At 39.3% G+C, this 25418-nt stretch overlaps 1 protein-coding gene across 3 annotated transcripts in view; it reads right to left on the bottom strand.

The window, feature by feature from the left end:
- The window catches only part of GRM1 (glutamate metabotropic receptor 1), a 178201-nt gene that overhangs the window by 48697 nt on the left and 104086 nt on the right, over nt 1-25418 (bottom strand). For all 3 annotated transcript variants that reach the window (XM_041423471.1, XM_041423472.1, XM_041423473.1), the window contains exon 3: nt 17636-17871. In XM_041423471.1, coding sequence (XP_041279405.1) covers nt 17636-17871 — 236 coding nt within the window. The remainder of the gene's footprint in view (nt 1-17635; nt 17872-25418) is intronic.

Here is a 25418-nt window from a genome sequence, read left to right as displayed (position 1 = left end):
GCATTTCAAGCTGTAGCTCACTACCTATGAAGGAGAGGCCAAGATTTGGTGATTAGAACAAGCAATTGTGAATCAGAGGTACAGGTTCCACTTGTCGTGGGCTGTCTCAATGACTTTGCTGTTTCTATGTGCAAGCTATAAAGTGACCACGAATAATTTGTGGAAAAATTACCTGGGGGAGGCATATTTTCCAAGCCAAAAGATGTTCAGAAAAAAACAAGGCTTTGCTTCATTCTCAATTTAAAAAAAACTTTTTCAATTTTCATGAGAAAGAATTGATAGGCTGAAAAATTTCTCACAGACCATAATATGTGTTTCATTCAACCTGCAACAAATGATCCCATCATGGTAAATTATTGTTTCTTTTATGGCTTCTGTTCCCAGAAAACCAGTTACTATTCTGTTTTCAAACAGAACAGGATATGTGCAAATGTTACCACTTTACTTCTCACTTTGGTGTCTGTATCTTTGCAGCAGGGAGGCAAGTCCAAGAGGCAGCTGAATACAGTGAAAGAAAGGTGTCCCTTTCAGGGATCCCATACACAGAGGATAGAGCTATCAGAAAGGCACAAGATGAAACAGGTAACTCAATTCCCATTGTATGTGAACTATCTGTCTGGATGCAGCTCCTCTATTTGTAAGGTAAGGCTAAGGAAGGATTTAGTATTGTTATGTAGGAAAAGATCTTTCCCTAATGTCCCTCTGATCATCATGTTGCCACTCTATAGGAAGCAATGCATTTCTCTATCTAGAACTGCAAGTTCCTCCACCTTTTGGCAAGAGAGGTGTTCCTTTGATTTTTTAAGATTTTCTAAGCCTTCTGATGTTTGCATTCTTGTAGCAAACTTTCTCACACACTTTCTGTAAACAACTTATTGTTTTGCATTCTTTTTTAGAGGAAGAGAAATTTGATGGACTGTTAGTTTGTCCAGTGTCATTGGAGAGGTGGCGCTTTCATCCTCCAATCCACTGTCACCTTTGGAAATCTATAAATGTTGGAGTCAGAAAATAAACTCCCTTTTTTCCCTGCCTTGACAGCAGCAGCGTGTCTGTGTCATGTTGTCTCGTGTCCTACAGTAACAGAGAGGAAGAAGAGCTTTCGCAGGAGAAGCTAAAAGGAAAGAATATCTTTAAAAATGCACATTCTACACCAGATTTTGAAACATGCTGATAAACATTTTACACCTTACAGTACTCATGAAGCAATAAATGAAGTTCATGGGGTTTCAGACTTTGTTTTCAGGATGTCATTAAATCAGAAAGGTTTTGTTTCCATTCTTCAAATGTTTTTTATTTCCCTGAGCAAAGAGATTAAATTCATGCAATTACATTTGATGTATTTTTCCCTGAAAAGCTAGGATACAATTACAGTTACCAGTTGAGACACCCTGCTATTTTCTTTCTGAGCATGGTAAAATCTATGAGACTATCAGATACTACTGCTTTATTACATCTGGTGAATGTTGTTTTTTTAATTGGGATTACTGTATTTCTATTATTCTATATAAAACTAGAGAGAAGAGAATAGAAACACCCATTTGAAAGCTGGGTGTTCAGCAAAAGCTCCTCAAAAATTTGCACTGGAACTCACTAAGGCATTAAAAGGATGGTAATTGTAGCAGTATTTGTATGGAGGGGGTTATTTTTTATCACTAGCAAAGTTAGTCAAATCACTGATGAAATTTCTTCACTTGAAATAAAGTTGATATTGAATTTAAAAGGATTTGGTGTTTTAAAATTTATTTTTACCAGCATATCTTTTGCAGATGTCAACTCCATGAAATCAGAATGTGAATTCAGCCATCAAGGTACAGGTTCTCCTTCATTTCAGATATCTAACACCTTAACCTTTTAAGATGAGTACCCATTTTATATATACTATACACCACCAGTGGCTTCAATTTCTTTGCTGCTTTTGTGAGTATGCCACATTATTCCCCAGTGTTCAAAAATAAGTTCCTTTTGTTTCTCCCTGTGTGTCAGAAGGAGTGGGGAAAGATTTAATTAAATTTACTGTCTTGGTTCTCCATATCATGTTATGTAAGCACATTAGGGCTTTAAGAGCTTAGTGTCAAAGACTCTGGAACAAGTCTGGCATACACAAATACAAGAGTGCCACAGTGAAGCTGAAACATTGTGAGGAGAAATGACTGTACGAGTTGCTGACTCACTCATTAATCAGATGTAGAGCGAGTGTCAGAGTCTCTAAGCACAGGGCAGGAGAAAGGGGACCCAGCAGTGCTGCCAGCCCTATGCCAAGTCTGAATTCACCGCATGACTTGGGAGCTAAACAGAAGGAAACTGATCTAACTCCTCCTTCATTTACCAGTCTGCAGACTTTGCTAAACAGATACAAGAGTCTGAAGTTTGCTCCCCCCTCTGCTCTTCCTGCCTCTTCCCATGGACATTCAGACTCTCACACAACAATATGACTCCAGGAGGAGCAGCGAGTGACAATGCACATAGCTTGTAGAGGTATGATGAAGAGGTAGATGATGAAGATGTGTTCTAGTGTGCCTTTGTCCAGAAGAGTAGAAAGTGTCCTTTCTGTGTCCCAGAGAAGCCAAGCAGGGGATGAGAAGACTGTCACTTTCCTAGGGGTGCCTGCAACCACAAGTGAATGTGAAGACTGGGCACGCCTGATGCCGCAGGACAATGCAGGGCTGAGCAGAGAGGGCACGTCTGGGTGAGATATCACATATTCACAAGCACTTGTAGCTGACATGCAATGCCGCAGTGCCTGTCTGCCTTCAGGAGAGGCTGGAGGAAAGCTGGAGGCCTTTGCAGCAATTGCCAGCATGGCTTTGTCAGAACTTCATCACTGGAGTGGGAGGCTGTGTTGGAGAAAAAGATTCCTTTTCCCCTTCTCCATAAATCCACATTTCCTACTCTGTCTCTTGTGTTGTTTAGCAGTGATAGAAAGGACTTTAAGGGAAATATAATGCACCACGCTAACAGCACATCTGTCTGCATGCCAGGAGCCCCAGGAGAGTGCTGTCTCTTCCTTCATTTAGCTCCCCTGGCAAGGTCTAGCTCTCCAACACCACAGGTTTTGCAATCTACACAGATTCCCATGAGTTTATAACTGCTGTCACTGAGAGCTGAAGAAACTGATCACAGAGCTGAAAAGTTGCAAGTGTATAAGTCCACAAAAGCAACAGGGAAAGGAGCAAGAAACTAGGTAACAAGCAGAGAAATTCCACAAGTTCATGTACAGGGGGACATGCTGTTAAATGCAGGTCTAGAGAAACCCACCTAGAGCAGATGGCTTAACAGAAACTCATCAGCCTAATAAAGCTTCTGTAGGGGATGACATGGCCTGAAGCCTCTATGTTTCTTCCCATTAGGCTAAAATTCCTCATAAAATTTTTTACTTACCAAAAAAAAAGTAGGATTTATGGCCCTATGAGGATGATATGCTGAGACTCCTTCTTCTCTAAACAAGCCTGCAAGCTGGCATTTGAAACCCCTTCTGTACACATCCATTGCTATGAACTGTTAAAGGCTTGGCAGGACATTTTAGCATTGCTTCCCTTTGTTCCTAGCTTTCAGTGGAATGATCTTGATGAAATAGCTCTGCAGTCAGGACTGGGTTTTAATGAAATAGAAACGGAAGGATCTACAAAGTATATCTCAGTGCCAAGTGAAAAAAAAACCAGCCCATTTCAAAGAATAATTAAAAAAAAGACTCATACTTGTGAATATTTGTGTGTGCACTTCAATGAAATCAGCTTGAGAAGTACAATTCACAGAATGTTCAACAGTGAAGCAAGATAACAAAAACCTGCCACAAATGCAAAGTTTCAAAGTTATTGTTTGCCTCCTTTTGGCTGTTGTTTTAATTCCTGTTCTTTGGAATTAATGCACTGGGAAACAACAGAAGAAAATAACTGCCCCTATTTGAAATAAATCACTTCCTGTATCTTATACTCCCAAGTAAGCATCAGTACAAATGGTTTGAAAAGAAGCATGACTTTGTATTTTTGTGCCATTGTTTTCATGGCTGCAGTCATGTGCCAAATGAGAAGCATACTTAAAATGCCATAATGAAATAAAGTTATGAACATCCATTTTTATGCACACTCTAATGAAAATGCTTGGAATCAACTCCGTCATGAAGCAAGTAAGTTGTAAAGATATTTCATCTACTTGCAGATCATAAAAATAATCAATATTCAGCCATTCAAGCTTATGGAAGTTCATCCCTGATAAAAATACTGTGATCACGTATTGAAAGGCTCATGGAAATGAACAGGAAATCACATGGAAATACAGTGGCTTATTATGGTCAAATACTCAAACATGATACTCAAGACTTTAAACTGGAAATCAATAAAATATTGATTCTGAACTTGGGAATCCATCAAGTCAGAAGCAGTTTAGGCTTAAAAGAAATCTACACTAATTCAGATAGTTAGGACATAACATTAAATTACATATTCATTCTAGGAAAAAAAAAAAAAAAAAAAAAACATAGAAGAGAACATGAGGTGATTCCAGCATCCTTTTTTTGAAACAGAGAGCAATTATGATGAGATCTTTATGAATAATTATTATTATTACTTTGTTTTCCTCAAATGCTGGACTGTGTACAGTCTGACTGCAAAATGACCACAATATGTTCTTTTACTTATTTGAAATTATTATTTACCTTCTGCAGAAACATATAATTTCTCAGTTCCTATTTAAATTAGAAATTAATATTTCATCCTATAATCAGCAATAAAATATGCCAGATGATCTTTTTCATTGATTGAATGGTTTGTATATATAATCAACAAAGACGCTGATTTCAAATCCTAATATAGCATTTAAAATCCATCTTATTATTCATTAGCTGACTAAAATTTAATGCCAACAAAGTCATTTGAATAGTCAGGTTCAGCCTTTGCAATTAAAGGACATAGGCAGCAGCACAGTTATTTTAATGGAAGATTCACAAGCAGCTGGAATGGAATGGAATGGAATGGAATGGCTTTTCATCTGTCTTAGCCTGTTCAGAGGCCGTATTCTCATCTGGTGTCATGGGTTTTGTTGGGCATTTATTTTGCAGTGGTGGTGGTGGTGGTGGTATTCTTCATATTATGATTTTCTCTTCTTTTCTTCTGTCCCCTTGGGAATACGAAAGCAGAGGATTTAATTTAACCTCTGTCAGTTACAGTTCAGCAATAAACTATCTCTGAGCCTCTCTCAAACTCAGCAGGGTCCCACAAATGTCCATGCTCCCAAGGCCTCAGGCACCAGTTTAATCCTAATATTATTTAATGTAGTTATTATCACAGAGACCTTGGATCTGCCTTCTCTTGCTTTCTTCACAGCCTTCTCCCAGTGCCATGTGGATCCTGACCAAGATTCTCTAAGAACAGGATTCCACAGAGACCATTTTCTACATGACCTGAACTCCTGGAGAGAAACAAAAAGAAAGAAATCCCAATCTTGAGTTTTCCCCTCTCCCTTAGGTAGCTATGTAACCTTGCTGCCTTATTCGCACACTCAATTAAAGACATATTTAGAACTACTATTCTTAACAGATCAGTTATTTGGAACAAGCCTAGCAGATAATAAGTTGCTGCTACTCTTACATGAGACAGGAATGAAGACACTTAAAATCAAATTCATTTACAAATGTAAAAGAATGTATCCAGATTTTTATGCTATTTGGCTAGTTTTAATCAAGTTTTCACTCTTAATAAAAAGAAAAAAAAAAGTCAAGTCCGATACCCTTGTAGATGTTCCATTGTGACACACTACAATAGAAAAATGGAAAGTTCAGGAAATAGGACAAATTATATTTCAGGTGTCATGCTTTTTATATGAAGTCTGAGACCTTATCTGAAAGAAAGAGATGGAACTCAGTAATTGTACTGCAGCTTTCAGAACATTATCCACCATACAATACTTAAATTAGGAACCTAAATACATATTCAGGTACCTAATTAATTGCCTTGATTAATGCCTGAAATTCTCTAGCTGCTGTTGACTTTCATGGAAATAATGGGAGATCAGTACTCTTAAAAATCAGGCCAATTTATCTAGGTCTCAGAACATGCACTTGAAGATCCTAATTTTGAGCATCTTCATCAGAAAATGTTTCAGAGTTGAAAATAAGCAATTTTCATATTAACCACAGAATGTAATGAGGCAAAGGAATTTACAAGAGATCTATTCTCAGTATATGTTAAATATATGGCACCAGCAAAAAACCCAAAATGAAGGTCAGGGTCTTTAGAGTGGAAAAATATGATGACTGTAATAAAATACACATATTCATCTTTGTTCCTATGTGTCATGGAGACAGAAAATGGAACAAATCACAAACTTTCTTCCCTCCATTGATCTAGATTTGAAAATGTCTAAGTCAGTGTATGGGCATGAGATTCTGAGGTCTTCAGAAGTGTGAGTCAAAATCTCATGTTAATAGACCAAGTACTTGCCTCATGGTAAGACACAAACTAACTGGCATAACTGGTCTTTTCCTGTCTTAAATTCCAGTAGTTCTACCTGAGTACAAAGAGCAACCAGGAAAGATATTCACTATTTACTGTGCTTTAAATCACTATTGATTTTAGAAGGGTTTCAGAATTCTTGTCTGTACCACCTATCAGCCAGTACTACTGGTTTTTCCTTTCTTTTAATGTTTTTGTTATTATTATTCTAAGAGAACAAACTTTCTTCCTCACTTCTGTTCTCAATGCTAAGGTGCTATTAAAAACTACCAGCATTAGCTGTCAGAATATAAATCAGCACGAACACCAATGTGCCTTACTTCTGCAGAAATATAGCTTACTCCAAATTTCTCTTTTGGCAAGATTGCTGTTGATTTTGGGTTTGTTTTTGTTTTTAATAGTCCATATCCTCACAGAAGACAGCCTCTGTGTGAAGGGCTGGCTTCCTGGAGTCACATGTCTGGAGCCACATGGCTATCCAATGAGCAAGGCTCAGGCTACGCAGCAGTCCTGTGAACATGCAGCTTCTTACAGAAAAACCCGTGGCTTCCCAGGACCAAAGCCAGATGCTGCAGCTGCTCTGGAACTGCAGAGTGGTCTTGGCCACCCTAACCAGCTGGGCTATGTTACAAATTAGCAGAGTAAACTCGCGGTTTTTGGTGAAATTAAGCATACTTTTCAAATGATTGTTAAGAGCACCCATGTGTTCCCTTTAACCCTTGCATTAAGCAATAATTTAACCACAAATACACAGATCACAAAGACCCACTTTATTGTCCCCTCACCTGGACACCTGCCCAGGGCTGTGTTCAGTAACACAGAGATGATCCTTCTTAAAGCTTAGCTAAGATTAGGAGTTTCTGAAAATGTCTGAACAAGCACAATGCATCAGTGACTAGAAGCAAAGTACAGCTAAGCAAATCAGAAGAAAAAATAAGTGGCCCTAATCTGTAGTCACATTTCAAATTCAACAATAAAACAGAAGCAGAATTCTTTGTGATCTGAAAGAATTTTAAAAGCATCAATTTTAGCCCACCTCTTGTTTTCCTGGGTGTAGCCAAATGTGACAATGAAGAAAACAAGAGATCTTGAGATCTCTCAAGAAAACAGGCTCCCGTGGTATGAATTTTTAGACAAAATAAGCCTAGAAAAAGCAGCAGACTAAGCTGGCCTCTGCAGAAAGTAGACAGCCCTGCTTTTTCATTCCTATGGGGCTGAGCCTGAATCCAGAGTTAAATGGAAGATTTGAACTTGTGGGCTCCTCCAAAGCTACTTTCTACCTTATGAATCTCAAAAATCTCAGCTGGAGGAAACATTTTGAAAACATCTGGTCTAGTGCCTTGCTGTGCTGCAGTGGATTTCTGGCTCAGCCAGAAACCCAGTGTCGATGCAGTGTCTTATCATTATTCCCTAACTCTCTCCATACAAGCAGACTTCTGCACTTCCTCAGATATCCCAGTATGAATGGGAAAACAGAGATTGATTCTAGCAGCTACTTTTCAGACCACACACCTTCCATCAGATTATTCTCCCTGTGGATACCAATACAGCATGTTCTGAATAGGAAATTCTGTGGTTTTCATGGTTTAGGTTTTATCACTCAGGCTCATAATTTATTGTTCTTTATGTCACTGCATGCCCACAATCTTTTAAGAGGAACCCATTTATTTTAAGAACGCTACTGGCTATTTTTCAGAAAATATCCTTGTGTGCAAAGAGCATCTAGTCTGCAGCTAGACAGGTGTGAGAATGTAGGACTGTGCCTACATGTGTTAGCCTCCACTTCTTCTCCTTTGCACCTGTATTTATGGAGTAATGCTGCCAGTAATGACAACCTGTAAAATTGCAAGCTGAGTTTAAAACTTTCCACCTACCAGTAAATGACGAAATGGAAGATATCATTTAATAAAAGTCATGGGGTCTGACAGAAAGCAGTTTGTCTTGTGTTCAGATCAGTTACTTGTGTTATTTCATCTGAATGACTTCCTGGTTTGGTTAAATGTTTATATCCCTGCTAATTGTTCTGATGCACAACCTGCACAAACAATTGATTTCTAGGAACAAGTCAATTTTTGTTTTAATTGTGTGCTTTTGTCCTCACTGTAGTCCTGATAAAAGTTTAAATCATCTGTGGCAATCTGAGCAGTCAGGAGTGGCCCCGTCTCTCTCAAGGCACAGGAGACAGAAGCCTGAAGGAGGCACAAGAGAGCATGATTCAGGTGTCCTCTTCCTTAGTAGCACCACTAGTTTATCCATGTAATGGAGAAGGGTGAACGTCACAAGCCTACTTGAGGATTTTTAAGCCCAGAAATGCAAGCTTTTATTGTTAAAATCCAGAATGGAAAATGTAGGTGTAGATTCAGAAAACTTTTTTGAAATGCTGCTGTAATATGCATCTTCTGTAAACTGTGTTATATGCTGTTTACAGAGGCACATGAATATCGCTCTTCTCCTTTATTTCACGATAATGTCATTTTTTTTGTTATAGGCCCCAAAAAAAGAAAGATATTTCTTTTTATTGTATACTTGTAGACAGACAGGTTTAAAAGTACTTTTGGAAATAAAAATATAAGATAAATATAACTGCTTTTTTCCAAACATGGACACAAAAAGCTAGAATGAAATGAGCAAAAACCTGGCCATTACATATTTTCCAAATAATTTACATGATTTATCACAGATAAGCACATTATTAATCCTTCTCATCTTTAAGACTTAAAAGCTGCCTGTAACATAGGGAAATAAAATGAAACTACAACTCTCCTATCTTATCTCCTGTAGAAAAGACTTGACTAAGAAAGATGGCAACTAGAATATTTTCAGAGAAGTTGTCCCCAGTAGTCTTCTATCTAGGTGCCAATGAAATTGCAATCAGTCTTGAGCCCTCCTGGGATCACTAGGATCTCCTGCCTCATACTGAGGAAGAAAGAGTGTGATACAGGACCTAAGTATGTAATGAAAATGCACGGCAGAGGTGAGCATGGACAAATCACAGCATACTAAAGGTAAAATATATTTTGAAGAAATTATGGCATGTCAATAGCTTGATTCCTTCTTCAAAAGCTTAAAAATATGTCTCCTATACATCACAAAGGTGATTTACCAGCAGTGGCTGACTTGGCAGAGGGCACACCCAGGTGTTGTCTTATAATTACTTTTTCTGAATTATTGTAGTGGCAGTAATTCCTACTGTAGGTGCTTCTGCTGATGAAAAATCTCATGGGACAGGTGTTCCATGGAGGAGCCCAGCAGATGTTGAGACAAGAAGAATGTTCTCAGAGAAACACCTGCACACTTGTCTGACACAGCGGGATGAGCCCTAGTGATGTCTGCTGGATCTAATTTGTCCAACTCTGGAAACAACTCAGATTCCAGCTTTCACTGGAAATGCATTCACTCCTTCAGAAAAGTGTGGAAAAATCAAGTAGACATCCTGAGTGAGTTGTCCACTGAGATGAGAAAAGGAGAACCCCATGTCATCTCATGTAGATATATTAGAAGTAGGGTGAGTATTAAGAAAAAAGTTCTTGATTAAGAGAAGCTCTGAACTACATTACTGGTGCCTGGATGTAATCTGAAAGATGCACTGGCCAAGTACAACTGTGTCTCAGGATGGCAATAGGCAGCCATCAGTCTTTTGTCTTCCCATCTGGTGCAATAAATGCAATCAAGGAGAACTTCACAAACAAAAACAGAAAAACAAACATCATGACAGGCATGAGTAGAGGCCCTGTAGATCTCCTAAAAAAGATGTTATTATCCTTTTCCTTGTTTCAGCCAAAATCATTGGGAGGGGCTGTAGCCAAGACTGTAAATTATTTGATATCATCTTACATCATTGCCAAGGTGAGGGAAAGGGACCTTCTCTTATGTTCCCCTCCTGTGGGAGAAAAGGTGGTGTGGTGGGGAAGAGTTGGTTAGTATTTGTTGTAGTTTTTCATGTAAATCATCTCTTTGTTCCTTTGTCTTATACCTTCTATTGCTACCACTGTACTGCCGTTTTTCACTTTCTTATTTCATTTTTGTTTCCAGTAAATTTTTCTTATCTTAAACCATGACTTTCACCTTTTGTTTCTCTAATTCTCAACTCCATTCCTGGACCAGGAAGTGAGTAAGCGAGTGGCATCTAGTTTGGGAGAGTCTTGGCAGGGGCACTGAATTGGGGAGTACGATTTCTAAACCACAGATATCCTATGTCAGAAAAATACCCAAACTTTTCACTAAAATTATAAGAACTGTGAGTCTGGATGGGATAAAACTAGTAATTTTTTAATGAGTGGGTGATAATGGTGGCAAACACTTAGGGATGCTTTTCAGAGAAATATTAACTAGAGGCTAACAACCCCACCTGACTTCAGAACCAATTGTTGAAATGATTGGATAATATTCCACAGATACAAATACACTATTTGAGCTGGTATGTTCATGTAACACTGCAGTGCTTTTTGTATTGCTGTGTGCTTCTCTAATACCTAAACCACCTCTGCCCTGTGCTCCACATCTCTTTCAGATTATGGCCATACCAAATGTAGCCCAAGGTCTTTACAGCCACAATATAATCTATATTCATGACATTTTCATCTCAAGAAGTATGACTCTGCTTTTTTCATACCAAAGCATAAATGACTCTTCCGGAATATTTAGCCTTCTTCCCAAGCTTCTTCTTCTATCATTATCTTCTGTTCATGATTTAATGTTATGACAATTTGTGGTGGTCTTGCAGAACTGGCCAGGTATGGTGAAAGTTTATATCTGCTGCAGAGAGGAGATGGGAAAAGATACACCTTCTTAGGAACAAATTTGACACAAGAATAGGGTGGACATACAGATCCTTGGCAAGAGTGACGGCAAACACCATCCTGTAAGCAGGATGGTAACAACAGCACAACCAGTGACTGAGGCACGGCATTATCTAACCACTACCACCATCCTTTACTTGGCACTCATCAGGCTGCACCTAGAACACTGCATGTGGTTTGTGAATCCCTAATACAGAAATACACTGCTAACCTGGAGTACCTGCAGCAGAAGGCAGTCAGGATGATCTGGAGCTGCAATCCTTGCCTTTGAGGGCAGACTGAAGGGCCTGGGCTTGCTCAGCCTGGAGAAGAGATGGTTGCAGGGGAACCTTACAACAGCACCTCATACCTATGGGGTGGTTATGAAGAAGAGAGGGGCAGGTTTTCATAGTGAGGTCTGGTGGAAGAATAAGACATGATAGGCATATATTGAAACAAGAGAGATTTAAACTCTCTCTTTAGCTATGAGGCCAAACTTTTTCACATTCGAATAGCGGAACAGGTTGCCCAGACACACTGTGCTACCTTGGCGGTTTTCAAGGCCTGATCAACCTGATCTGAACTGATGACTTACCATGCTTTGACAGGGAGTTGGACTACAGTCTTCCTGAGCTACCTTCTAGACTGAGTGGTCCTATGATCCTTGTGGCTCTGGATGCACTCAGACTGATTGCTTGCAGTTTTCTTGGGCCAAGACAAGAATTAGCAGATAAAGAAATCCTTATGGCATGACCAAAGTATTAGTAAGTATCGTAAAGGGAACTCGGACTATGACTTCCTTTGGAACAAAAAATATCTACATTTCTTGTTCTTATCTGCAAAAAATACATTCACTGACAAATAAACCTTAGTCACAAAGATCAATTGAATCGATGAATGAATCATGAATTGCCCACTTTGTTCCACTTTGCTCTATTGAAAAATGTTTGTGCTGATTGCCTGCCAATGTATTTTGTTGTCCCAGCAGATGAACTGCTGTGAGCATAATCTGTTATTTGCATCAGTTCCATTACCAATTTCATAACTGTCTCTTGTGGTGCAGAGAAGGACTCAGCCCACCTGGTTGACATAAACTCCAGCCATTGTATTATCTGCCAGGAGGAGAATAAGGCACTTAGTAAAAGAGCTTTTAGGCATACCTACAAGTGTTTGCACTGCATCATTTCTGTGTGAGTATGATTTGCATTTAATTTTGATCTATGTGGGTTCACCACATGCAACAGAGAAAGATAAGCCAGTGTATTTTTGTGTGGAAAAAAAACCCCCAGACTTCCATTTGGGCTATGAGATCAGGAAGGAGAAAACATCCTAAGAAAACATTCCTAAGTCTGTTGGAAAAAATCTCTGAACTATGTTGCCTGACGTACACATCTATCATTTAACCTTGCTGTCAGTGTACAATCTGCAAAACGGAGAAAAGGCTGAGTTTTCTAATGAACAGAGATAAGTAGGGACTGTTTCTTGGGGCAACGCCTGAGGCTGTGTGCTAAGGGAACTTTCTGTCAGGTCCATCCTAAGTCAGATACTTAGTACCTCAAATTCAGAAACAGCATTTTTTGTTACTATTAGAACACTATGTTCTGTTCTGACTTTTCCTCTGAAGCCCATGAAGAATGTTGTGAATTTCTGAATTCTGCTATGTGTCAGGGGTCCATGCAGAGCTGTAAGGCATGCTTTGTTTCCTACAGACTATAGCAGCTACTTACAGGTACCTTAGTGGCACAGATAACTTAAAAGTAACTTTGTACTGGAAGTGGTTTTGGCCAGCTAGATATCCAGGAAACTCTAGGAGAATAACTTCTAGGAGAACAAATGTGTTTCTACTGTGGTACATTGACAGGTGCCCACCAAGACACATTCTCACTCCTCCTCCTCAGCAGGACAGGGGAGAAAAATACATAAAATAAAAATTAAAACCCCATGTGTCAAAATAAAGGTAGATTGATAAAAAAAAAAAAAAAAACCAAAGACCACGGAAAAAAAGGAGAATATATTCTCTAACTCTGTCAGCAGATGATGTCCAGTTTCTTCCTGGGAAATAGGGTCTCAGTGTATTGCTTTGCAAGCAAAATGCCTTAATAACAAAAGCTCTCTCATCTTTCTCTCATCCTTTATTGCTGACCATGACCTCATATGGTGTGGAAATTTTAGTCAGTTTGGGTCAACTGGTTTTGCCCCCTCCTGCTGTCTTGCTCACTCCCAGCCTACCAGCCCTTGAGGGTGGGAGTGTGTGGTGGGAGAGAGCTTCAATGCTGTGTGAACGCTGCTCAGCAGTGCCCTAAAACTGGTGTGTTACCAACGCTTTTCTAGCTACCAATAGAGAGTACAGCACTGTGAGAGCTGCTGTGGGGAAAGTTAAGCCAATCTCAGCCAGATCCAATATATGTGCATGTAATAAAATTTCTATACTTGAATCCTATTGGGGAAGAATAAGTCCTATAGCAGCTGGAGAAAGAGGGAAGGAGAGAGGAATAGGGAAAGGCATTCTGTTACAAGAGGCATTTGGCTGAAGCATTGCAAAGAATGAGTCAAAAAGAGCTCCCACTCATTTGGCTACCACCCAAGTGGGAAAAGTAAGTTGTTTAATTTTTGCAGGAAGGGATGACCTAAATGAGCAGTAACTGCAACAGTCTTGATGGATTTCTTCTCTTCCCAAGAATTTTTTGCTACTACAACTTAGTTCTAGTAATCCAAATGATCTATTCTGAAATTGTGGAAAACTGTTTAGGCATCCTACAGCCTTCATGGAGTAGAGCACACTTGGACTTGCTTCCTTCCAATAGTGCTTAGAGCAGATATACTTTTTTATTTTTCCCCAAAATATGCATGTACATTCAGGGCTCAGTATAATATGAGAATTTCTGAAGGACAACATCAGTCTTCTCAGAGACTGAACGAGGGAATTCCAGTAGTAATTCCTATCATCAGAGAAGGGAGATTTCTAGGAACTAGCTTTCCCTTTCTTTGTAGGAAGTATGCAATCCTGAGCTAATGCTGACTCAACAGTAACAGGGTGTGAGAAATTGCAGATGCAGCAGCTGTAATTGCTCGAGGACAAGCCCTTGCCTATCCATGAATGATAAAAATTGAACCTCACATGCCAGTGGCAATTTTGAATAAATTACTCAGTAAACTGATTAGATTGTATGTGAGTAAATTATAACGGGTAGGCAGTAATTGAAAATTCTCAACAGATACAAACTTTGCTATTAATCTCCTTTTTAAAACATAGATAGGTGGAAATATTGTGAATATGTTTTAATAAGGCATTCAAAGAACATGTCTCTTCTATTCTTCTATTTTTTTTTTTTTCTTGCTTCTGTCTGCTCCTAGGAAACCCCTTGCTGTGTAAATACAATTACACTATGCTTGCCTATCACAAGAACTTTTGTACATGGTTCTATTTTTCATCATATACTTTCCTGAGATGTTAGCTCTCCAGATACGGAAAACAAACTTGAGCAGTATTGCCTTCAAGAATTGCTGTCTGTGTTAAAGTGTGGATGTGTTTTGTTCTCAGTAAGGACTAACAGAGCACTTCTGTAATACAAAAAAGGTCATGACCCAGAGATATTCACAACACCTGTTAAAATGCCATGGACTCCTGGGACCACAGGAGATTCAGCTTTTTCCATGATGCATGGCCCTATGTGCCTTTTCATAGGAATATTGAGGTAGGAGAAAAAGCTCTTAGATATACTGGAGATAAGGTGCTTGATAACCATACTGGTTACTGATTATTTTCCTAGGGTGATATAGGAGTGACAGCAGTACTTAAATTTGTAGTACCACAAAAAGTCACATCATCTATTGGCGCTTTTAATGGGTTTCAAATATCTGTGCTTATTGTTTATTGAGCATTATGGATTTTCTCCTTGAAATTTGTGTGTGGAGATACTTTGTGAAGGAGGGAAGAGGCAAGAGACTCCTTTTTTTAACAGAGAGTTTGTGAAGAGTCCTGCCTCCAAATCTGTGAGAGATGAAGAAGGAGGTTTCTTGGCACTGTCATACTAGACCTCCTAGAGTGTCTCCACCAAACAGCTTTGAAGCTGCTAGTATGTAAAGTGACATTCTTAACCGTCCAGAAATGTCAGATAAAGATATGTTCACAGAAAGCTTTGGTGGTGCCAGACAGTCAGCAGTCAGATCTGTGTAGTTAAGCAAAAATAAGTATTATATTGCCCACAGATTTGCTGGGGACATGGAGATCTCTTGATTCTGTAGATATGTCATTATTGGGAAAGATACCTTGTGATACTTCCCTTTGGTGACTTGAGACATTTATGGTTTTTTTTAATTGTGTGTGATAAGCCTGAGGGTACACCACCAAATTAAAGAGCTGATTGCTTTTCAGCAAAGCCTAAGAAGTATCACACATTTTGAGGTTTCATGCAAAAATCTACAGCTTTCTAGAAGAGGGAAAGATGTTTGAATGCCTGACTTAACTCTATTAACTGTCAGAGTCTACCAATGTAGACAATTGATTTTGTGTTTCACTAGTATTATTAGAATTTAGTGGTCCCTGACACCTTGAGAACGCTGGGCAGACATATGATGATACCTCTTCAGAACTCCTCCAATATCCAGTGACTTCAAACCTGGGAAATCCTGAAAAGTTTGGGGTGAGATATTTTCTTAACAAAATAGCCTCCACTAATTTTCTTCCATGATTTTCCTAACTTTTTTTTTTTTTTTTTGGCTTAAGTACAATTTTAGAGTCTACAGCAATCACTGTCTGAAAACTCACCTACACATTCTGTGCAGAAATACCCCACATTTTGAAGTCACTGGTGGGGAGTTCCCTTGCCTTTGATCCCCTAGATAAAAGGTGACTATGATGGCTCAGAATCAGTTTTAGTTTCATAACCAAAGAGAGGCTGGATAACAAAATACCCATGTTTATAACAGCTGCTGAGATATCTCAAAATTGAACCTTTGTTCGCCAGCATGAAATCTATTTGTGTAAATGGAATGAACAAAACCATGCAATTTTAAGTTTCTTTTCTTACAAAAGAAGGCTGTGCATTTGCACTGTGCATAAATCACTCAACTCTCCTTAGCAATTTTTGCCCCTGTTGGCCTATATCAACTTCTTTGTCTGAGCTGAAGCATTTCTAAAGCAGATTAAATATTTACATGAAAAAGTTCAACATTTTGGTAAAGTCCAAAATTAATAACTCATTTGAGGAAAAATTATCAATATAAACTCAATATGGATTTAGCCTGTCTGGCCTGCTATTAGTCCCTCGGCACCCAGACAGGCCAGCCTGGCTGCCAGTCAGCACATCAGGCCAGTTTAAATTCAGTGACAGTATTTGGTGATGAGCCTCAATGGTGAATAGCAGAACAGGGGAGAAACAAGAGGTACTGTGGAAGTCTTTATTAGAAAGTGTTACTGATGGAAAAGGGAAGAACTAGAAAATATGGAAAGGCAGCTCAGAGAGCATGAGAAGATCAACTGAGATTACTGCTAAGGGATACACGAGATCAAAATGTAAACAATATGAAATAAATGGATGAAAAGTAAGGCTTCATTAGTTTTGTTTCTAAGGAAATAACTTCCTTACTACAAGTTTACATTTTTTACTACAAATTAAATAATTGCAAACTACAAACAAAATATTTCCAAAAATCATTCAGGAAATATATCATAGAAATGTAATTATCTCTCACTTAATTTACTAATAAATTTAATATTACAGAAATATTTTAGTTTATTTTCTCAGATTTTGAATGGAAGAGGAAAATTGTCTATGCAGAGGTATACTTCCCTTGCTATGAGGTAAGAGTTACTTCCATGTGTAAGACATGTTTTTTATGTGAATGCTATATAGTAGAAATAAACTGTACACATTTTAATCGGTTAAGGGGGAAAAAAAAAGGTAAAGCAGATGACTGGCCATATTTAAAATTCATCAATTTTCCTTAAAATTTGTTTTCTGCTGTAATATTGTCTGTGAATTTCCTGATTCCTCAGTTATCAGAAAAGCTGACTTTGTGGAAAGAAAGTATAAATTTGTTCATATTTTTGTTGAAATTTCATGTCTATTTTTTACAAGCCATATTACAAAATTGGGCACTCAGCATAGCCCTAAAGCATAAAATGGTAGCAAGTCACTCTATAACAGAGCAGCACTAAATTGGGAGAAGGCTGTGCAACAAGCACCAGATATACTCCCACCAGAGCTGGGATCATTATCTGCACAATTTGAGGTCACCATCTTTGGTTTCACAAAATAAAAAATCTCAACACCAAACATTTAATGAAAAACCAAACAAAAACCCAACAAAACAAGACGAAAAACTCAAACCAGAAGCAAGGAAAATTTTTTTGCCAGAGTACAGATTCAAAAACTGGAAAAAAAATATTTGAAATGTTTGACAAGTTACCAGTGCAATTCTTCTGGAAGTTAGGATTCTCTAGCGGGTGCCCTGGAATGCGGCACTGAAATCGGTGCTGCCAGAACTCGGGGAACCAGGGGTTGCGGGTGTTGGTGTCCAGCCGCAGCTTCAGGTAATAGTCATCAAACGCCAGCACCTCAGGAGACTGCAGCTTGATAGTGATGCCTCCATTTGCTTCAGGTTCATAGCCTTCAATGACTTCATCTCTGTCTGCCCAACCATCACTGCAAAGAGGCAAAAAACCACTTATTACACAAAGACAGAAAGCTGGTTTTGGAAAAGCTACCAGCCAAAGGCAGGCCGGCACCCTTGGAAGGAAGTGATTAATGGGGAATCTAAAGATGTAAAATTCAGGCAGAAAAAGCAGAGTGATGGTGGCTTGTAATGAGCAGTCTGACTGATTTCATGCAGAGTCCTCATTAACTCATCCAGAATAATGAGGTTTTATCCTTGTCCTTCTGGAAAGGTTATTTAGGCATAGCTTGTGCTGTGATATCCCTGTGACTGAAGGGATTCTGCTTAATTTCTGCTGTCCTGTAAGAGGCGGAAACTGAGAAAATTATTGTTGTTGAAAAGGAAAATGAGCCAGAATCCTGGATTTTTTTTGCAAAATAGACCTCAGCATGCATGGTTCATACAGCTAGAAGAGCAATTCAAATCAAACATAATGTGAGAATTGCATTCTGTTGGAAGAGAATGTAGTAAGACTACTCGACCAGACCAGAAAGAAAACCATATGCTATTCTCCCACTGCATGACATCTGTGATAAAATGTTTCCCCCCCCATCCTTCTTATTTTTATTCTTTTTTTTCTTTTTTATTAAGAAAGAATGGCTTTCTGCTTTACTTCCCTGTTTGTTCATGTATGAGTTGCTTTTGAATACGTGAAGATAAAGCTCTTTCTTGACAAAATTATTTCATGAAAAGTCTAATTTAACAGGTTTGAATAAAGTCCATTGGGCTTAGCATCTGAGCTCTAGTTCAGTTCTTTAGTTCTTTTTCCCCTTAAGTGTCCATTGATTTAGTGTGATTCTCCAGTTCTTATTAGTGTCCCCCAAGAACAATGCTTTTACAGTCTAATTTAAGTGCAAATATAAGTCAGCCATTGCTTAATCTTAAAATGCTGGGCATGTAATGAGAGAAATAGATTATTCTGGCACCTCAGATCAAGGTCTATTGCATTCAGAATCAAATCAGCTGCACTGCCTCTGTGAATAGCAGACAGATGAAGCACTTCCAGCAGCAAAGAGCTCAAGAGGAAAAATGCAATTCACCACTGAGAGAAGTCTCAGATTCACCCAAAAGAGGGTTGCATCCTGAATTCCAGACAGACTGAAAGAAGGTCCTTGTTAGAAGCCTTTTACACACAGTCTTGTGAAGAGTGTTGTGGTGCAGACCATGACCAGCTGAGGGCATTTATGAGACACTCAGCACAGGCGTGCCTGGATCTCCACAAAAGAAAATATAGATTATTTTAAGTGGGAATCTCTGTCACAATCCTGGTCAAACAGCTGTAAATTGACTGTGTACTGGGCACATGTGAGCTTTTGGTCCTCAGCCACACGACTGAACAGCTGCATGGTGCAGTTGGCATTCACATTAACTGCTGCATCTCTGCTCTAAGCACCCAGAAAGAAAATGGCAGTTTCCCATGAAAATACAGAAAAATCCATGTAGTAAATTCTTTCCACATCTGAAACACAACACATGCCTCTGTTATGGAAGTTATTTGAGACATGGGTCATCTGGTAGTGCAGAGTAATCAATACATTCCTTTCAACCTAATCTCAGGATCTCACAAATCTATATTTTAAGATGGCACTCCATGACACCTTCGAGGCAGGATTTCTCCTCTATTTTCCCCTTTGCCAAGGCCTTGCAGTAGAACCACCCAAAATTTCTGAGTTTACAAACTGCTGACAAATATCTTCATAGGGCATGAGATACATGTGTGCCTGTTGCGTTTCAGACACAGTATAAAAGCAAAGAGCTAGAGGAGATGCAGGGTGTAGGTCACAGGAGGGAGACAGAGATTTTGGAAGTGTCCCAAAGGGGCTCTCTCTGTCAGAAACTGCTGGTCACTTCTTCCCACAGCCTGGGGTGTAGGTTGCTCAGTGTCTTGTACCAATATAGCCCAGTGCTACCCACCTGGCTTAGTTTTGGGCTGACAGCTGCACTTGCATTGCCACAGGGGTGCACAGAGTTAAAAACATACAATTTGTCCATCCCTGCTCCCTGTCCCAGCAGACTGCCTGAAATTCTGAAGAGGGGAAGATGCCAGGGTTCAAAATCTCTGCATCCCTCCACTCTTGACTTGTCCATATGCTGAGGACAAATAATAAAATGTACCACGCTCCCCTGACTACTTCTTGACAGACCATGGTAATCTTGACAGGCCTAGGTAATCCTGGTCTAGTTAACCTATACAAAGGTAAAACCATGAAAATTAACTTTCTGGATTTCACATAATTCAAGACGGAAATTTTCACTAGACAGGAGAAAAATACACTTTTTTTTTTCTTATGTGGGGGAAAAGTAAGGAAGAGATCACCCTTACAGTATGAGTAATTAACTCCTAATTACATAATTACCTCATTACTTGTCACAATGTTTTTGGCTTTCAAGCAGTAGACTCAAGCAGAAACATTAGCAAGACACAAGAATTAAGTAAATTGAGCCATTTTTTACAAGACCTTGTTGAAATGAGGTAGTTTCACTGCTGCTTGGATTCCTACCAGCCAAAAAATAGCTATTTATTTTTCCTCTCCCATTCCCCAATATGTTTAGCTTGGAAAATGGCCACATAAATTCTGAAGGCAAAACTGAGCATATCTGCAAAACAAGATTTTGAGGGCAGCTCATTGAAAAGTTCCCCTAAACAGGAACACAGATTGTCACTTAATGTTTCTTTGTCTTGTTCTGGCCCCAAATATTTTTTATTCTCTTTTCAACTTCATCATATTTTTAAATCTGTCTGATAAGTCTCATCTTCAGCAAAGTGTGAAGAAAAATCACAGGAATCAGCGAAAAAATGGTTCATTAGGTATTGAAGCTCATATGGGAGCTTAGCTCTACTTTCAGTAAAATCAAGGAAGCAAAGAGTCCTCTGGTTTCTTAGGGGATGCATGCCATCCTGGCAGCTGCAGGCTGACTGAGGTGAAATTTGCCCTAAATGGGATGTGCAGCCCTACCTGCAGCTGTGGGAGGATTATCAGAGACCCAAGATCCTGTTATGACACCTTTCTGATTCCTTTTTTGCTGTTTATACACATGTTAAAAAATTATTGTCTGGAAGCACTGCACCCCTGGTGTCATATGAATAAATGGATAGTGGTCCAGAAGATGGTGGGGAAAAAAAATTACTTTTTTATTGCTGGGCAACAGCATGATACTTGTGGTCAGATGACAGTGATAGAATCACAAGACCAACAGCTGAGTCAACATAAAAATTAAATTTCATTTTAAATAGGAAGCACATACTATTCTTTTGTTGTCAGAACAAGTACATTCCACCTACTATCCTCCTTTCATCCTGCTGAATAGCAAGTAGCACTACACGTAACACTTTTTGCTAGCCTGTCTTTCTGTGCCTATGCTACAGATTTCAGGAGGTGGCCCAAAATCCATTACCCAAACTGCCATCCCTGGTAAGTGTCCATGTGTGTGACAATCTAGCCTTGAAAGATGCTGGGTACCTTGTGCAACTGTTGATCTGAAGCTCTGTGAGGGAGTTTCAAGTGTGATGACAGAAACAGTGAGGGAGGGAAAAGCATGTGGGTGTCAAACTAGCAACCACTCTTTTTGCTGTTAGGAGAGAAAGAACAGCTTTTGTTATGGTTTTTTGGCATTTATCACAGTCAAAACGGTCGCTGATATTCTGCAAGCTGCTCTTGGTCCAAGTTCCAGTCTGGTGGCTGACACTAATGGTACCAAATCCAAGTTTCAATGTTCATTCACAAACAAAAATCAGGTGGAAAGGGAAAAAAGTTCAAAGCTACCCCAGAGGATGAGAAGTCCTAGTTACCACTATCACAGACAAAGTTGATGAAACAAAGCTATTTTTTTCCACTTGGTTTACTGTGGTGTTAATATGTGACAATGGACATCACTGAATTGTGGCTTAAGCATCTTAGTCTCTCTATATTTTCTGAACTGCAGTCACCTGTATTCTTGTGACTGAAACACTGGGAGAAATGAAATGGATTTCCAATTTCCTCTCCTCTTCCAAACATGAATACTGTCAGCTGCTTTTCACAAGGGCTGATGAGACAACCAGCAATCAGCCTTTCTATTTTCATCTCTTCAGTGCTTAACTCTTAAGTGATGCAGCAGCAGCTCTGCTCTGCTTCTCAGCACAGTGCTCAGAGAGTTACTCATCCAGATGCTTTTTCCAAACAGACAAACCTACAAAAGTAAACACACTATTGTTTATGAGGACTGCTTTCCCTGTGATTATTGTTAGCATCCTTGCAAAGGTAAAGAAAATGAAACACATTTGTTAGTCACAGACACTGACTGGCAATTTGATCCCTGCAACCTTGAATTGTTTGATCAGACTGACCAAAGCTATAGAGGGCAATTGATTTAGAATCCTCTGACTGGAGAGCTGCAACTCCCTTTTTAATTAGCTGAGGTTATGTTTTCTTAAGAAGTTTTCATTCATTATGAGATATTTTCTTTCTCTGTGGACAAGTTATAAAAGAGAAGAAATTAAGAGCAGGAAGCCCTTTGAAATGCTAAATGAATTATTTCTGCAATAATCCTTCTGCCTACAGCAGATATTCTTGTCATTATAAAACCAAACAAATCAATCATATTAACATGATTTCTATCTCTAGTTTCAAGTATTCAACCTTCACAGTGGCTCCCTGCAGATATCCCATTCAAACAGGGTGGCAGGGAACTAGGTGACCGTAACCGTCACACAAAAGGCTCAGAATCTACATTCCTGCCTTGCCTCCTTTCCACAAAACTGAAGTCCATGTCAGTACACCTCCCCTGTCATGTTGATATATATCCCTGCAGAGCCCAGTGCTGAATGCCTTCTTGCCACACTCTCAAGTCTGCCAGCTGGCCTGCTGCTTTGTCAAACTTCTAATGCATTTAAGTATGAGGACAGCACCACTCAGAGAATTCAACGTTCAATAAAGTGCCATGACATTTTGTTGATATGTTAGTAGCTGTATTTTTAAAAACAATTATTATATGCTGGATTATATACATATTTTTTTTTTAAAGGCTGGACATTTTAATTGGAAAATGCTTTTTGCAAAACTGTCTTTCTGTGTAATAGTCAGGCACTGCTTATGTAGATGTATTTCAAAATGCTACAAAACCCAAAATAGTGATAAGTAGCATTTAAATAATTTGTTATTTGATTCTGGCAAATACCAGTGGTTTCAATTTCTAGAGCTGATCAGACATAGAAGCCTGAAAATTTCACTTTCTCATTTTATAGAAGTCTTTTCTGACAGCATCCCACTGGAAAAGCCTGCATACATTCTCCTGTCTGCATGCAAGAGTTGTATAATTCCTTTTCTTTACTAGCAGAATGGATGAAAAACAGAGCTTAGCATAAGGCCAGCCCAAAAAAGTAGCAGTATTGCAAGTGGAATAATTTCATAGGAAAAAAAAATCAGTGTTGCCACTTGCTATGATCATAGGTGGCAGAATCAGGCCCAGAGTTACTCATGAACAGCTCTGTAGCTGACTGCTCAGCTGCCTTCTTCTGCGAATAGATTTTTTTAAAGAATCCGTTATTTCACCAGCATGATGTGAAGAAAAAAACCCACAATTACCTTATTATGAAGGAGGATGGGCCTATTCTCTGGCAATAAGGAGCACTACCAAAGATACTCAGTGTCTGTGTAATACATGCCTTAAACAGAAGATGCCATGTAAAGAAAATTGATATTTGTCCAATACTCACAAGTCAGCAACTCACAAAGTGACTTTCCTCCTTAGGCGTATGCACTGTAGTCAATCCCAGCAGTCAGCAACGTTAGCTAAAGGGTGCTGATCATTATTGCTAATGAGTATTGTTTCAAACATGGGAAACAAAAGGCCATTTTTTGCACTTACTCATTTAGCTAATTCACCAGAATTATACACTTGCATTGAAGGGCGGGAGACCTTTCTTTAGTTGCCAATCAGGAATTTTTAAAAAGCGTAGTTTTACTTTCACCTATGTTATAATCCTAACAATATTTGGAAATTAACCTCATGGCTACAGATAAACCTGTATGTCACTGCTGGCAAGAGCAGGCTGAAAGGCTGTGTATTGTCAGTCTAACCTGAGCCCTGCTGACAACTGACTGCCCTCCTCAAAACCAGAAGAATCAAGTTCACTAAATTTTCTCAGCTGAAAGGAAGATAAACAGGTGATAACACACAATCATAGAAGAGCTTGGATTGTAAAGGACCATAAAAGTCATCTAGTTCCAGTCCCCCTGCCATGGGCAGGGACACCTTTCACTAGGCTAGGTTACTCCAGCCTAGCCTGGAACACTTCCAGGGATGGGGCATCCCCAGGTTCTCTGGGAAACCTGTGTCAGTGTCTTACCACTATAAAAATAAAAAAGTTCTTCCTAATGTCCTGTCTAAACCCACCCTTTTTCAGTTTAAAACCTTTCCTTCCTGCCCTATCACTACAAGACCTTGTAAAAATTTTCTCTACATTTTCTTGTATGTGCTGAAAGGTGCTGTAGGCTCTGAAGTCTTCTCTTCTCCAGGTTTAATACCTCTTAACCTGTCTTCACAGGGGTAGAGCTCCATCCCTCTGATCATCTTGGTGGCCTCCTTTGAACTTGCTCCAACAGGTCCAAAACCTTCTGCGTGCCCAGAGTTGGACACAGTACTCCAGGTGAGGTCTCACAAAAGCAGAAAGCTGGAAAAGCCTCCTCTGATGCAGGCTTCAATATAGTCCAGTAGTTTGGCTCTTGCATGTACATGTGGAGGTAGGTAGGAGTCATCACCTTCCCAAGCTCCCTGTCTTTCTCAACCAGCATCACAAGGTACTTTGGGACTCATGCCTGTTTCCTTTTCCCACAGACTCTGCTGGGGTCAAATGTATCCTGAATTCCAGCCTTTAGTTTTCTCCAGTTTGCTCACCACCACAGGTCACTCTTGACTAAAATGAGCTGAAAGCATAGGAATATCAGTTCTGCACACTGGAAGGATGAGAAGAAAACAACTGAAACTCCTTCTGAGAAAGCTTTAGAAAGTAAAAGGTAAACAGAAGACTGCTGCCTTGACGAAGTCATGCACACACAAAAGAAGGTACAAGAGGAGCATTTGGTGCCAGACTGCACAGATTTTAGACTGAGAACTCACACAGCACTATTATGGCACTGTGGGCTGTAAACCTCCCACGGACCATAGACTGAAGAGCATTTCAAGGGTCAGAGCGACTGAGGAAGAGATTGGTATGATTTACCAGTTAACCCTGCTCCATTTGAGACTGCTCTGTGTACCCATTATGGTTTCAGTTCTAATGTCCTACAGAAGGTGCTATTTCCTGAGAGAAATTGTGATATGAAGCTTTAGAAGTTTAAAAATAATTCCAAGGCCACTTCCTGGAAGTAACTTGTCACATTTCTTAGTAAAATTTCTGTTCTTGTCAGCTTCTGCTTCATGACATTGCATACAGCATTTTGCACTTCCCATTCATGATTGCTGAAAGCTGACAGTCACAGTAGCACATTAGTTATTATATTTCACACAAACAAACAAAATGTTTGTAAGGGCTTGAATCTTTTATTTAGTCAATCTG

Source organism: Onychostruthus taczanowskii, unplaced genomic scaffold (assembly GCF_017590055.1).
Source record: "Onychostruthus taczanowskii isolate IOZ18803 unplaced genomic scaffold, ASM1759005v1 scaffold78, whole genome shotgun sequence".
Taxonomy (NCBI): Eukaryota; Metazoa; Chordata; class Aves; order Passeriformes; family Passeridae; genus Onychostruthus; species Onychostruthus taczanowskii.
Note: the sequence above shows the minus strand (reverse complement) of the source record. Positions and strands in the feature narration are given on the sequence as shown.